Here is a 14,958-nt window from a genome sequence, read left to right as displayed (position 1 = left end):
TTACATCTAGAAACTTTGTTAGTAGTATTTAGAAAAGCACTGCAAAAAATATTTTATGCATTCTAAACTTGTCTTTCAAGTAAAACAGCCTTACCTGGTACAATTATAAGACTCTTTTGCTTCACAATTAAACTTAGTTCTGGAGATAAGAATGAAAATTTGTCTTACTCAAAATGTCAACTGACAATTTAAAATAACAAAGCTTTAAAGTAATTGTTCTTTATAAAAACATTTGCATAATAACAAGGAGTAATTATTCCAAACAGATTCTCCCAATGACAATTTTTTCAGGCAAACATGAAGGTTTTCTCAGTGTGTGATGCCATGTGTGAAGGGCTAAAGCAACTGCACTCCATTGAAACCCTCTGCTTGTACACCAGGTAACACCACCACTGTTAGACAGCAGGGACCTCCTGCTGCCAGCTGTACTCACTGAACTGGCTGCCACTGATTTCAGGAAAATAAATCAATAAACAAACCAAGCTGAGCAAGTCAAACTTTGACCCCATTCACACAATAAAATTTTCAGACTAATAAGGTACTCTGCTTCCAAATGTAAGAATATGGAAGAGTGCCGGAGAGGAGAGAGTCCAAGCATTAAAATGATCAGCAGAAGTGCAATTACCAAAAACACAGCAGAGAGGATTTCAATTTTCATATGCTGCATATTTCAGGAACAAATAATCTTTTATATTAAGAACATTTTACTTTATTTTTGGCAGTCTAAATGAGTGTTCTACTGAAACTGTTCCCACTACAAAAATCAGCTGCTCAGCAAGGACTTGTGACAAGTCCCTTGACATGGAGGGAGGCAGGGGGAGGGGAGATCCATTTAGAAATTATTTTTGTAAATCATTAAAGGATGAGCCATTCTAAAAGATTCAGTTAAGAACATACACAACTACTTTAAAAACCCCATAGCAGCCTCTGTAATTTCAAGTTCATGGTACAAGCACATATTAATTTTGACATTATCTGTTCAGATTACTGCACACATTTTATTGTTGCCATTTAAAGAATTCTAATAGGATAACACCATCTTTATTAAACTGCTGATACAAGATGATTCTTTCAGCATAAAGTTAGATGAAGACATTACAAAAATTATGTAGCTATTAATAGACTGCAATAAACTATTAAAAGAACACCTTCCTTACAATATTGGTCTTTTGTTTACAATTAGAGACCAAAAAATGAGGGGGTTCCGTCCTAATATTTTACAAATTAGCATTTAAATAATACTTGAGACACATTTCAGAAATTATTGAAAGCTATGAACGATTAGCACACTCAGTTAAATCTGAAGAATAGTCTTCAATATTAGCTGTTACATATGACAGTACTATTTGCTTTTAAAATCCAGTTTTCTAGAAAGTTAAAATTTTGTAATGGTCAGCTCCAAGCTTTCTAGCTGTCTACAGCAGCAAATATGCTACTCTCATAAATTTCATGTACAAATGATTGTTTATGTATTAATTAAGCTTGACAACATTAACTGAAAGGTAGGAAGTGCCAGTACCCTTTATACAGAATAGACAGATTGTGACTTGCTGAAAGGAAGAGGAAGCACAGAGAAGACAACTCCATGGGCTCTGTCATCCCATTTCCCAATACAGATCTCTGATACTACTCCAGAAGATGGTATTATTCTTATAGTTCTACCATTGAGAACAATGTGTATTCCCAAGCACAAGACTAAACACCGAGCAGATGATTTTTAAAAAGGAGATCTGTTGTACTTCAGTTGTTCTTGATCACTCAGTATAAAACATTTTGTGACTTTGCAGAAGAATTGCATCATATTTCTGTCCCTGGACTTGCCAAAACACACTAAAATAACAGCAGTCAAATTCTGTTCTATGCATATCCACAGCCATGGGAGAGAAATTCTTGCCCCTGATTTCAAAATCTTCCAGAGAAAAGGAAAGCTTTGCAGTTCCCCATCTCATCCTACATCTGCTTTCTCTGCTAGAGTCTTTGTGAAAACATAAAAATAAATAAAAGTATGCTGCTGTGACTGAGAAACTAAATACATTCATGGTCCCAAGCCAAGGGCACCAGGCAGACTTGATTTGAAATATTAAGTTCCTTGATAAAAAATTTAAGACAATCAGACAAGCTACTGGGGTGGATGGAAGAAAGCTGTTTCCAGTGGGAAGAATTTTCTTGCTCCTTCTGGCAAACATGACCATCAAAAAAGGAAGTTCACCCACAAATATCACAGTTGTTCAGTATCATATCCCAAAATGGGTTCCAGCCACTTCTCCACCTCTGCCACAGACAAATTTTTTCTCAGTGCATAATCTTCAACCTGCAAAGGATCACAAAATATGATGAAAATTTTGAAACACCAGCTTTAAATGTTTACAAAATTTTTAAGACATCTGCTCATAAGATGATTTTGAATGCTCTAACACTGCTACAATTGATGGTGTTAGTTACCTGATCTTTACATATCTTGCCAACAGCAAAATATTTGGAATTGGGACTGGAAAAATAAAGGCCAGAAACTGCAGAAGCAGGTATCATTGCTAGTGATTCCGTTAGAACAATTCCTGAAAAAGAGAATGAGGATTTTATTATTCTTTGAATTAAGATTAAGCACAAATTCAGAGCCTTTTTTTATGCTGGGTGACTTCAAGCAAACTCAAAAAAAACCAAGCAGCTTTCAGATGAAAGCTGAAACCAACCCCTTTTTCCACTTAATCATTAAGAAAACTTCAGAACTTTAAACATACCACAGACTTTCATGACAATTACTGTAGAGTAACTCCATGGTTTGAAGGAAAAAACTTGGACATTTTGGCAAATGAAGTTTTGAAGCACTGAAAATTATTTTTGGAATTGTGGAAGTAACAGTGAAACATCTGACATGCAAAATGTAAGAAGAAAACAAATGGATTTAATCCCTTTTTAAAAATTACCATCTCAAGGTTCCTGCAGACCAGGAAATACTCTACTGAATTGACTTTTTTTCTGTTTCTATCTGGAATGTCTTCTTACCACCATAAGGATGCCAGAATTTTTTTCTGTGCAGCAGAACCCTGTTTGCATGCAATCTGCTAATTAGGGACACAACTCCTCCACCAAAAGCACTGGCAATGTTTTGCAAATTCTTCCTTGAATGAGGCAAAATAAGAATGGGAATAAAAAGGGGAAGACAGCAATTCCCAGAAGCACTTCAGTTTAGCATTCTATGTAACTCTGCAACAGCCAATTTATTCTTTGGTTGGAATTTTGATTTCACATAAAAAGCTGTTTAAGAATCTTAGCAAAGCCAAGTTACCTGTTGTTTCCTCAATGTTTGCAAGTTTCCACATGGTGAGTTTTTCTGTGTGGTCAGGTTGGCTGGGATATCCAGGGGCAGGGCGAATTCCCGCATATTTAATTTTGCGTAGGCCAGAGAAATCCAGCTGCTCGCTACTACTGTAAGCCCAGAATTCCCTTCGAACTCTTTCATGAAGCTCCTCAGCAAATGCCTTGGAATAGAATGAAAAGTTGTTTTTTTTTATTTTTTACTTTGTACAGACTGATGCAATAGCTGATTGATTAACAATGATAGATGCTTTCTCGCATTCCCATTTTCGTTTTTAAGAGAGCTCTTAACATAGGTGAGACATTTGAAAGAATTAAAGTTCACATGAAACACTTATTTTGCTAATTCAAGTATGTTAGTTACTTCTCTTATTGGTGGATGTGCTTTTTTGATTGTCCTGCTTTAAAGAGGTAAAGATGTGGACAAGAAACGCAAAAAGATAAAATTCATTAACCTATGGTAGCGACACTTCATATAGCACTGAGGTCATTAGGTCTTGCCTATCTGGGTGTCTCGCCCAGGTCTAGCTATAGAAGGCCACATCATTCTTGCCTCCATGCTACCATCAGATACAAGCACGTGCTGCTGCTCCTTTTAGCAGAGGACTTTTCCTCTAGCTCAAACTGGGCAACAGCTTTTCTGAACTGCTTCTGCAACCTATGTGATTTTACCAGCACCAGTTGCCCCTCAGGAAGAATTTCCACTTCAGTAAATATCTTCAACAACAACAATAATAATCATAATTTCTGAAACCCTGCTATAGCTTGAAATCCCCAGCTAGAGCTAGCCCCACTTGCATTGTACTGAAGTGGCTCTAAGTTTGCTGAAAATTGCAAGGAAACACCTGATAAAACCTCATACCTCTGCCAACCGATCACCAAGAGCCTTCACCATGATGATGTTGTATTCATCCTCCTGTTTCCTAAATTCACTGCATAAATCATCTACACCAAAGCAGGCCACTGCAAACAGGCCTAGGTAGTCACAAATGCCAGAATCCAGTGGTGCTATGAAGTCAGAGAGGCAGTAATATGGATCTGTGCAGGCAGAGTCCTTTTCAGCCTAAAGTAACAAAATCAATGCGATAAATCAGAACACCTTAAAATAGATCATTAGTGCAGTATTAAGCTAAAGACCAGCATTTTTAAGACTAAAGGGCCTAGGGCATTTCTGACAAACACCTAACTAGTCTTTGAGCCATGGAAGCTTTTCTGTAGTTAAATTAGAAGAAAACCACCTCTCTTACTCTGAGGATGCTTGGACCACTGAAGAACAAAACACCAAAGAAGAGAGATGCAGCACTGAACACACAGTGTTGGGATGCTTCTATTGACAGGTACTAAGATTTAACAGCTAATACTGCAAAAAAATTATTACAAAGTAAGGAATAGTCTTGTGCCAACAGCTGGGTAAGAGGAGGAATATTTCATCTCTACCCTTAACAGATTCCACATTTGTTAACAAAACTGATGGCTGATGTGGAAACTGAAGAATTCTCCAGCAATTCCCACTGTAGAATGGTTATGGGTTCATAACCAGTCCTTATGCTACAAGCTATGTGCTCAATAATCCAGAAAAACAGTGCCCAGGATGCAGACTTTTTACTAATCTCACAGAAGCCCAAACAAAATGTATGTACGTATCAGTACTGGAAAGTTGAATCCTAAGCAAAGTTTGAGTGGGTTTATGCAAAGGGAAGGGGCCCAATGGAAAAGGACCTTGAGGTGCTGGTCAATATCCAGCTGAACAGGAACCAGCAGGGTGCCCAGGTGGCCAAGAAGGCCAATGGCACCCTGGGCTGCATCAGAAACAGTATGGCCAGCAGGACCAGGGAAGTGATTCTTCTCCTGTACCTGCCACTGGTAAGGCTGCATTTGAATACTGTGTTCAGTTTTGGGATCCCCAACTGAGGAAGAACCCTGAGGTGCTGGAGCAAGTCCAGAGAAGGGCAATGAAGCTGGTAATATTTCTGGAGCACTCATCCTATGAGAAGTGGCTGAGAGAGCTGGGGAAAATGAGGCTCAGGGGAGAACTTACTGCTCTCTACAACCACCTGAACAGAGGCTGTAGCCAGGTGGGGGCTGGTCTCTTCTCCCTGGTAACCGACAGAACAAGGCAACACAGTCCTAAGCTGTGCTAGGAAAGGTTTAGGTTGGACATTTGGAGGAATTTCTTTACAGAAAGTGTGATCAGATGCTGGAATAGACTGCCCAAGGAGGTGGTGGAGTCACTATCCCCAGAGATATTTGAGGAACGGCTGAACATGGCACTCAGTGCCACGGTCTGGTTGACATGGGGTTGTTCAATCATAGGTTGGACTCAGTCTCAGAGGTCTTTTCCAACTAATTGGTTCTGTGAAATAGGGAACTATACTGCTCACTGGATCCTTTTCCAAAACGGAAGAAAGGTAACAGAAAGAGGTACCCGAGCACCCAAAAAGAAATGTTGAATCATAGCAGTATATTCATTGTGGAAGCATGATTGCTATTTAAGAGGTGGCACAGTTCTTGTAAATCTTCCCAACTTACAGAGAGAGTGAAGTTATTTAATGGCTGTCACTTAGCTGAAGAGTGATTATTTTAACCTATGACAGTATTTTAGCAGTGTGTTTCACCCATTCCCAACTGCATCTTAAAAGCAAATAAAACACTCCTACCCCTGAAAAACAACAAAAAAAAATCTATTAACCTGCAAAGTTACAGAAAGTACCATAAAATTAACAAAATACCTTTTTTCCCCACAGGTGAAATTTATATTAATTTTAATGTTCATTTGCAATTTTTAGAGCTAAGGAAAATATTACATGCATCTCTAACTTTTAAATTTGTATCACATCCTTAATTAGCATCAATGTCATGGATAGAACTCTGTGTACTAAAAGGAACATTTTATATAAGAAACAGAAGACAATTATTCTCTTCTACTTTGCTCTGCTGAAAACTCTCTTGAGTTACTGTATACACCAGGCTGGAAGAGATGCAGCTAAAATACATGGGTTTAAGTATTAACACATTCAAGCAGAATTCTTCACCTAAAGTAGAATCCAGTGATATTAGAGAACTAAGGTTCATTAGGTTCTAATTTATATTGGAACAAGATTCATGTGATTAATTTATACAACATACTGCTTTAGGACATCTTAAAATTGAAACAGAAAATGCACAACATATCTGAAGATGTCAAACTACAAAGCATTTTGTACAATTATTACAATGCAAAATATTACAATATAAAGACCTGGCTCATCAATAACAGAATCTTGTTATAATTGAAAGAAATGACAAGACAATGGCTGCAGAGAAATTACAACAATTTTCTACAGATTTTAATAAGGCACTTCTATTACATTCCTGAAATTCAGGGGGAAGAAAAGTCCCTTAACAAATGTGCTGTCACTGTACCTGTTGCCTCAAACCATAAAATTTTGCTATTGGTTCTGAAGATCCCACTGCCTCTTCTGCAGCATACAAGTGGATATCATCCTGAACACTTCGAGCTGGCCAGAACCCAACCACACCTCTGGCTTGTAATTTCTTTTCATTAATCAATGTTTTAAGTAGATCTTGAGCATCATTATAAACTCTCTTTGCTTCTTCACCTATTAAAAACAAATAAAAAAAGAAATTGCCTTAGAAAAAGAATGCTTTCATAATTGGCTAAATAGATTTAAGAATTGTTTGAAGACTGATTCATTTTCTACATAATTGTCCAATGACTGCAATGATCTGTCAGCTACAGCAAATAGGAAGATTGCAGTGCGATCACAGGGCTGTAACAACATATATCTTAGGGAATAAAAAAGCCCAAACAAAACACAAAATGTTTCAGCCAGCACCTAGTAGAGGAAGAGAACACAGAGTAAAATGAGCAAGAGACCCGGTGCATGTACCTACATTACCACAGTGCAGCAGACCCAGAACATTGCTTTCAGTGTCACCCTGGCATTTTTATCACCCATTTCAAAGCCTACTGAATAGCTTCAAAAGGAGCTTGCCATTTTCACCCACAGATACATTAAGTGCTCAGCTGACATTTTCTGTTAATAGAATACTTCCCTGTGCTTTGGCAGGTGAATGCTAAATAAGATGACCAAGCATTTTTCCACACTTATTTTTCAGCCTTACATGGCAACAGTTGGTTCACTAAACCTTGCTTTGAACAACTTATTTCAGTGACATTCTTTGTATGTATTTGTACTATTCCTAATGTATTTCATTAAACATTTGGAATCTCACTGCAGCACACTGGGCCTGTTAGAATTCGTTATATGACGTAAATGCAATTTCAGTACTCACCTACAGTTTTATCATTAAAGATCTTAGGGAAACTCCGGTTGGGATACTTTCCCCTAAGTTGCCAGACGTCAAAGAAGGGCTTCCAGTCAATGTACTCTACCAGCCTCCTCAGGTCATAATCTTCAAAGACTTTTGTGCCAATGAATTTTGGTTTAACTGTAGGAAACAGAAGTACAATTGGACATGATGAAAATAATTTAAAATTGCTTTAACATTTGCAGTGTAACTGATGTCCAGCAGCCTCCACCTCTGCAAATGACCTCTTCCAAACTAACTGTCCTAAAATTCTCATAGTCATATTTTCCCAAGCCATACCATAATCCACAGTTACAAAGAACCCAAAAAAAAAAGTATAAAAGGCATATAAAGTTGAAATGGAAAAATTAAGGCCTTTTGTTCTTCCACGTAAATAAACAGCTTTTAGCTGCTGGACTTTGGAACTTATTTTTATGTAATTTCTAAGAACTTTTGCACATTTAGATGCACACACACAAGTGATAAAGCAAGATGGATCTATCTGCGTAAAGCCAGAAGCTTTACACTTGTTTTGTCTGTACAATACTTTGTAATGCATTAAGCAAGTTATTGAAAATTAGCATCTTGTTGAATCTTGTAAATGAAATGACAGAAAGCAGTGTTAATGTCACTGCAGGATGCAACCTGAATGCTGTTTATACTTCTAGTATAATTTAAAAAAAATAAAACAGTACAAAAACTGATGGGGGAAGGGACAGGAAAGAGTGTAATGAGGCATTTGATTAAAATGCCATGTTACAGCATGTGTTCCTCAAATATGGTACGGTAAGGTGTGCAATGTAATAAGCCAGGCAGATAGTATTTTCAAAAGCTGTCATTAGTGTTTTCTTTGATTATCTGTTGTGATGGGTAACTCATTGTTTTGGGATTTTTTTCAGTTACATTTATTGAATATTAATATATTTTTTAAATGAGCTGTAAAAAAGCAGAAACAGAATGTTAAAAGTAATGCAAAAAAATCTCTGTTTAGACAGATACCAATTTACTTATGCTGTTACACTGCTACATTCTGAAGTTTAAAGCATATTTGAATTAAAAATACAACCAAAATAATCACACAAAATACAATAAAGGCACAGCAATCACAACAACATATAGCTGACCTGGTATGTGGCCTGATAACCAATCATTATGGAAACCTTTTCTTCTAGCTTGCTGTAGAGACAAGTATCTTCTTTCCTATATAGACATAAAGGTTCATTTCAGAACACCACCTTTCAGACTCAAACTGTAACTGCAGACTTCATGGTAGAGTTTTACTCAAAATACTATTCAGGATAAATCCAACAACAGATAATTTCAGCCTCAACAACTCTGAGTTCCCAGAGTTGTAACTCTGTGTAAAGTAAGATTACATCACAAGCAGATCATTACTTTTGCCTGTATAATGCTAATGAAACTGGCCTACAAGATTTCTGGTTCCTCTCAACTACACCAGAAGTTCTATTAATACTTCACAATACACTAAAATACAAGCAGAAAATTATATTCTCCTACTGCTCTGATCACTCACCTAAACAAGGCTAAGACATTAGGAAAGCAAGGTGGTTTAAAATTCTCAATAGAGTATGGCTCAGAACCAGCAAAAGCTACCAGTGCCATTTTCACTACCCCAGCTGAAGCTCCAAATATCCTGCTACTGCTCCAGGAGAGCACTGGTCTCCCAAGGTTGATTAAGATGACATGACTGCCAGCTCCATGGAGGTCCTAGATACCACTGATTAGCCATTGAGGACAACCAAGAATTTGCCAAGCATGTATTAAGAGTCATGCGGCAAGGTCTTAGAGGCTAAAAAATGTGATTTCATAAGCACTTTTGGAAGTTTTCAATCCATTTTACTGCAAGTTTTAAATCAAAACAAATATACATGAAGGTCTTCACAAGGAGCTGAACAGTAAGAGAACAGCAAGTTATTCATAATAACTGAACAGCAAGTGCCAACCACTTCAAACAAGAAGATAATCAATTATATTTGTACCTTGAGAGACTCATAGTGTTCTTGTCTAATTTCTTCATATTCCTCTAATATTTCTTCAAAGAAATCATCCTTCATACTGTCATCTAAGAGCTGGGAGCACTGAAAAGAACAGGGAGGAAAAAGCAGTAAGTGTTACACCTAGTGTAACACACTATGGGAAAGACAGAATATAAGTTTCAGACTAGGCAACCTGTCTTTTGGACTCTCTTAGCAACACTAAACTAAACCTTACCATTAATCTGCAACCTCCATTTAAACTAGCCGCGTTTAGACTACAATTATTACTGAGATCTCTGCCCTACTACACAGGTAACATTAGCAGAGCGAAGTTCAAGTCTGGCAAGACCTGAGAGGAGTATACTCCAAAACTTCAGAGACTGAATAGTCACAGAAGCAACACAGAGCTTGGCCTACTCTTTACCACCATGTATTTGCCAGCTAAGACCACCCATTTCTCTGAAAGAGAATTCATCCCAAAAAACTCCAGCCACATGTTTCTCAGTACGAATGTTGCTATCTAACTTCAGAAATATATTTAAATTAGCCAAAACAGCAGTACACATAGAACTCCATAAGTTTCACTACAAAACTACAGTCAAGGACTCAGTGAATGTCACCCTCACTAGAGTAATGGACATCTAAATGAAAGTGCCCAGTGACAGCAACTGTCACAAGCCAGTTGAGAACCATGTGGCAGCACAAAACAGCTGAAACAAGTGTAATTTAGAAACTTGTCTCTGATGTGCCCCTTTTAATTTTCTGCCACAACACTAAGCCTTAGAGGAAAGGATGAAAGGGACAACAGAAAAACAGGGCACATATCTTTTCATGGAGAAGAAACTAGAATTTAGAACTTACAACCACAACACTCTTGGATGCATCCAGGACGTGAACTACAGGTGCGCTATATCGTGGGGCAATTTTAACAGCTGTGTGTGTTCTTCAGTGAAAAAGAGAAAGAGTGAGCATTTTACAACTAAAGCAAAAAAACAACAAACCAAACAACAACAACAACAAAACAAAAAACAAACAAACAAACAAAAAAAAAAAACCAAAAAAACCCCCAAAAAAACAACAAAAAAAAAACCCAAGCAACCGACCAACAAAAAAAGCAGACAACATCCCCAGGGAAATAAATCCTGACTTAATGCACAGACCAGAACTTCAAACGAAGAAATTCATTCATCCACCTGCTATCCATGAATCATTAAACACAGATTTTTAATAACAGGTATATAAACATTTTCCTTCAAAGAGTATCAGAACACTTCATGAATAATGTGCCAACTCACATTCCCTCAATGTCATACCAGCTGAATGAAAATCAGCAACTCATTAGTTTTGAGTCTCAGAAATCAGTAAGAATATTCCAAATTAAGCCTACCAAGAACTAGCCATTTCTTTAATCCTTTTTGCTCATCTTACATTTTTTCCTCCCGCATGCTAATTTTTGGGTCTGTGGATTAGCATTAACCTAATTCAGTGATGATTATCCCATTTCTCAATATCAGAGGCACAAGTTCCTCTATACACCTGAACAACGAATTCTGCCAGTGGCCAATAAATATTACAAACTTGCACCTTGAAGATGCAGTGAACTTTGCATTGAAACTATAAGTGCAATGAGGACAGACCCTTCTCTTCAAAGTCTGTCAAATTATGAGACTACTTGCTGAAGCTACAGAATATAGACTGTAATAGATCTACTACAATATGCATTGCTCTGATAAAGAAAGCAACACTGCTAACAGTTTCTAGTGATGCAAAAAGAGCTCTGCTTAGTCCTACCAAAACTCTGCAAGCAAGTGTAGGAGCAAAGATGTTATAGGCCTTATAATTTGCTTTTTTATATACTAAGGTCAAACAACATTTCTAAAATTAAATTTGAATCAGAGCCCAAGAAGCAATCTTCCCTAACAAAGGTAAGATCCCCCTTTTCTTCAGGTTCTGTCAAATATTTAAAGCACTTGGATATGGAGGTTTACTCATGACTGTGCAACACAGCTGTGTAAACAACTGTCCAGCATCCCCTGAATGTGCTTCTAGGAGATGCATTTTTGATCTTGGCAGCTCTATTTTTTACAAAAAGGTATCTCATCTGTTTTGATAGGAACAGACAGAGGAAACAAAAGAAGACATGGTCCTAAAATGGCACTGTATCAACCATTACATGCTAACTTTTGTATTTTTTTGAAGTAAATTTTATGGCAATGAGAATGTCACCATTATTTCTCAGCACCTGAATTTACCAAAGTAGCATAATATGAATGGAAAAATCATCATTACTGTAAATTATGAAGAAACTCTCATTGTGTGGATTCTGGAGACTAAATCCAGCCTCCCTCTCTCTCTCTTTCAAACTAACCTCACTATACACTCTTTCAAGTACTCATGATCTCCTTATTCCAAATAACAATGCCTATTTATTATAGTGAAAAAAATGCAGATGGTTCTTCATTAGCAGCCTCTGACATATACACAACCTTTAAGAATGCACATGGGAGGTTAAATTGAAGACTAGGAAAGTAATGTAAAATATACATTAAGAATCCAGTCTTCCATAAAGAGTACCTTTACTGGACAGTATTTTATAGACACTGCATTGTATCTGGGCATATGTGCAAGTATATATTTATATATAATTCACATGAATAAAATCAATTTTTGTACTCAAAAGTATACATATATCCTTTAGTAATTTCCATATTCAAGGATAAAAGTAGTGCAGCTTCCCTGTTAGCTACATTCCTCTCTGCTAATAAATTCTGCAGAATTGTTTGATGCTGGTTATTTGACATCAATTACTAGGCCAAAATGCCCTGAGTGAAAAAACTGAAAAGAACTGAAAAGGCTCTCCTACGACCTCCACTTAGAATAAAGCCTTCCCCTCGACTCCCCATATTTTTGGTGGGGTTTTTTTTGGTTTTTTTTTGTTTTTGTAAGAAAAAATCCTCCACGTTTGCTGTCAGTATCAAAGCAGCAGGAAGAGGCTCGTATGGAAAAGGAGAAAAGGAACACAGGAACAACAAAGGCAGGTAGTGATCCTACTCTCACTGTCTGTCAAATGATGAGATGATTTGCGAAAGCCAAAAATACAGAATACAGTACGTGCTGCTCTGATAAAGAAAGCAACACTGCTCACAGCTTTTAGTTAGACAAAAAATGACCTCTACAGTCTTCTGAGCTGTCACCCCCTCAAGTATATTGTACACAAATCAGTCAGCAAAGCGTGACCCACGGCTGTTATACGTGCCCAGAACACATCTGCAGAAATGCTAATACTAGGTGTCACTGAGCTGTCAACGTGGTCTTCAGGAAATCACAGCAGCTGTATTATTTCATTTGAACAGATCTGAGAGAACAAGCTTTTAACAGCTCAGTCCATTGAAATCAACATGGTAAGTACTTCACCAGCAAGCAGTGGGGCTTTATCCCCTACCAGCCTGCCTGAGCAGCACTGGAGGCTCAACACAGTCATCACCGCATTGAACAGTGATCCAGGAAAATACAGTAACTTCCTTAAAGATAAGAGCTCCCTGATGTCAACTATTTCTAGTCTCAAAATCCTGCATTTTTAAAATGCTTTGGTGAATCAAAATAGATCATCCAACCCCTCAGAAGAACAGGACTATATTTATTTCCATATGAGCAAAAACTTTTGGAGAAAACACAGTACTTCCACATATAATATATACTTGCAAAAATTAAACATTTAAGATGTCCATTATTTGTTATGTACTAACTAGATTTTACCTCAATAATCTAGGACTTCTGAAACAAGAAATAACAGTCAATGTTAGGGTGAATACATATCAGTATGTGTGTTGCAGGAAAATGAGAGAAAGGGGGGAAGAAATGGCTATAAATTTTCTTTTTCATTAGTTAACTAGTGAAATAGTTTATATATAATATAATACTGTTTATATATAATAATAATAATACTGTTTGCATAGAAGCTGCCCATCTTCCCAACAGAGATGTCTTACTTAGAAGTAGTTGCTCCTCCAATGAGCAAAGGAATCTTTATTGCCAATCTCTCCATTTCCTTGGCGACAAAAATCATCTCATCCAAAGATGGGGTGATGAGACCAGACAGGCCAATTATATCTATTGCAAATTTACAAACACACATGCACAAAACTTTTAGCCAATCCATTCTAGAAAGACACAGAAATTACTACAGAAAAGTTTATTTTATACATCAGATAGCCTCATGCATCAGATAGAAAATAATGAGATGAAAAGCAGGATAGTCACTAGTCTAAAAGGGATGTTTGACCCAATTAGAAAGTGAAAGCTTTCCAAGAATGATAGCAATTCCAAATTCCCAGTTTAAGATATTTCTCAGTCTTCACAGTTGCTGAACACCTACTGCTCTAGTTTCAGCAATAAATAAACAGCACTTTTGATTAGCAAGCTCCAAGTCTCAGAAGTTCAGCACTGAAGAGGGAAATAAGACAAAATAATTATAAGTTCTGCTCTTAGAAACAGCAAGTGCTTACAATCTTCACCATGTTTCACACCATTCATCTTTTCCAAGATGTAGTAGACTATTCCAAAGCAACTGCAAGTTGTATCAGGAAGTTCATTATTTATTAGAACAATTCTTTCCTGATTTCACACTCACTGATCTGGCAGGCCAAATGCCAAGTTCTTTTTACTGATTTAAGACCCAAAAAGAAGTTAGTTAGACCTTTTCAAGGCTCCATTTATCCATCTGTAAAAGAAATACACTATCTCTCTCAGAGTTGTCCATCTGATACAGTGTTTCAGCTCCTCAGGCTAAGTTTCACAGAAGTGCCAAACGATAAATAATTAACATGGTTAAAGCTGAAGTTCTGATTTCTCTGAAGATAATCTGATCAAATCATAGACAGTATAGGAATGCAATAAGCAGCAATAAAAATGTGATTTAAAAATCAAACAATTCAGAAGTACTAATGAAGTCTCTCTATACCTGCTTTGTTTTCAACTGCAGCTCGTAATATCTTATCACATGGTGTCATGACTCCTAAATCAATAACTCTGTGGAAAGAAAGGAGATGACACAAGATCTTTTAAATAGCAAATCAAATTTCTGTTACAGGGCAAATACATTCCTCTTGCTGTAAACAACTGACCTAAAAATAGATATTAAGATTGAGATGTTTGTTTGTTTCTCTTAAGACTATTTGGGAAATGCGGGAATCTTTACATAGGAAATACCTCTGGGTCTGGTAAAATTTTCAGTAAGAGTTCCAGATGGCATAACAGTTAAGAAAATTCAAGTGTAAGAGGAGCTTTTTCTTTAAAATAAATTTTTGTGGTTGTACTAAGTCTGGATGAGATGAGT

General features: G+C 37.0%; 1 protein-coding gene across 5 annotated transcripts in view; it reads right to left on the bottom strand.

Annotated features, from left to right (window-relative positions):
• Positions 1 to 905: 905 nt before the first annotated feature.
• MTR (5-methyltetrahydrofolate-homocysteine methyltransferase) overlaps positions 906 to 14,958 on the bottom strand; it is a 51,306-nt gene continuing 37,253 nt past the window's right edge. For all 5 annotated transcript variants that reach the window (XM_036380498.1, XM_036380499.1, XM_036380500.1 and 2 more), the window contains 11 exons: positions 14,584 to 14,651; positions 13,613 to 13,733; positions 10,485 to 10,566; positions 9,627 to 9,725; positions 8,751 to 8,826; positions 7,612 to 7,767; positions 6,718 to 6,914; positions 4,178 to 4,378; positions 3,287 to 3,479; positions 2,443 to 2,555; positions 906 to 2,311 (listed from right to left, as the gene is read on the bottom strand). In XM_036380498.1, coding sequence (XP_036236391.1) covers positions 2,219 to 2,311; positions 2,443 to 2,555; positions 3,287 to 3,479; positions 4,178 to 4,378; positions 6,718 to 6,914; positions 7,612 to 7,767; positions 8,751 to 8,826; positions 9,627 to 9,725; positions 10,485 to 10,566; positions 13,613 to 13,733; positions 14,584 to 14,651 — 1,399 coding nt within the window. In that variant the 3' untranslated portion in view covers positions 906 to 2,218. The remainder of the gene's footprint in view (positions 2,312 to 2,442; positions 2,556 to 3,286; positions 3,480 to 4,177; positions 4,379 to 6,717; positions 6,915 to 7,611; positions 7,768 to 8,750; positions 8,827 to 9,626; positions 9,726 to 10,484; positions 10,567 to 13,612; positions 13,734 to 14,583; positions 14,652 to 14,958) is intronic.

This window comes from Molothrus ater, chromosome 3 (assembly GCF_012460135.2).
Source record: "Molothrus ater isolate BHLD 08-10-18 breed brown headed cowbird chromosome 3, BPBGC_Mater_1.1, whole genome shotgun sequence".
Taxonomy (NCBI): Eukaryota; Metazoa; Chordata; class Aves; order Passeriformes; family Icteridae; genus Molothrus; species Molothrus ater.
Note: the sequence above shows the minus strand (reverse complement) of the source record. Positions and strands in the feature narration are given on the sequence as shown.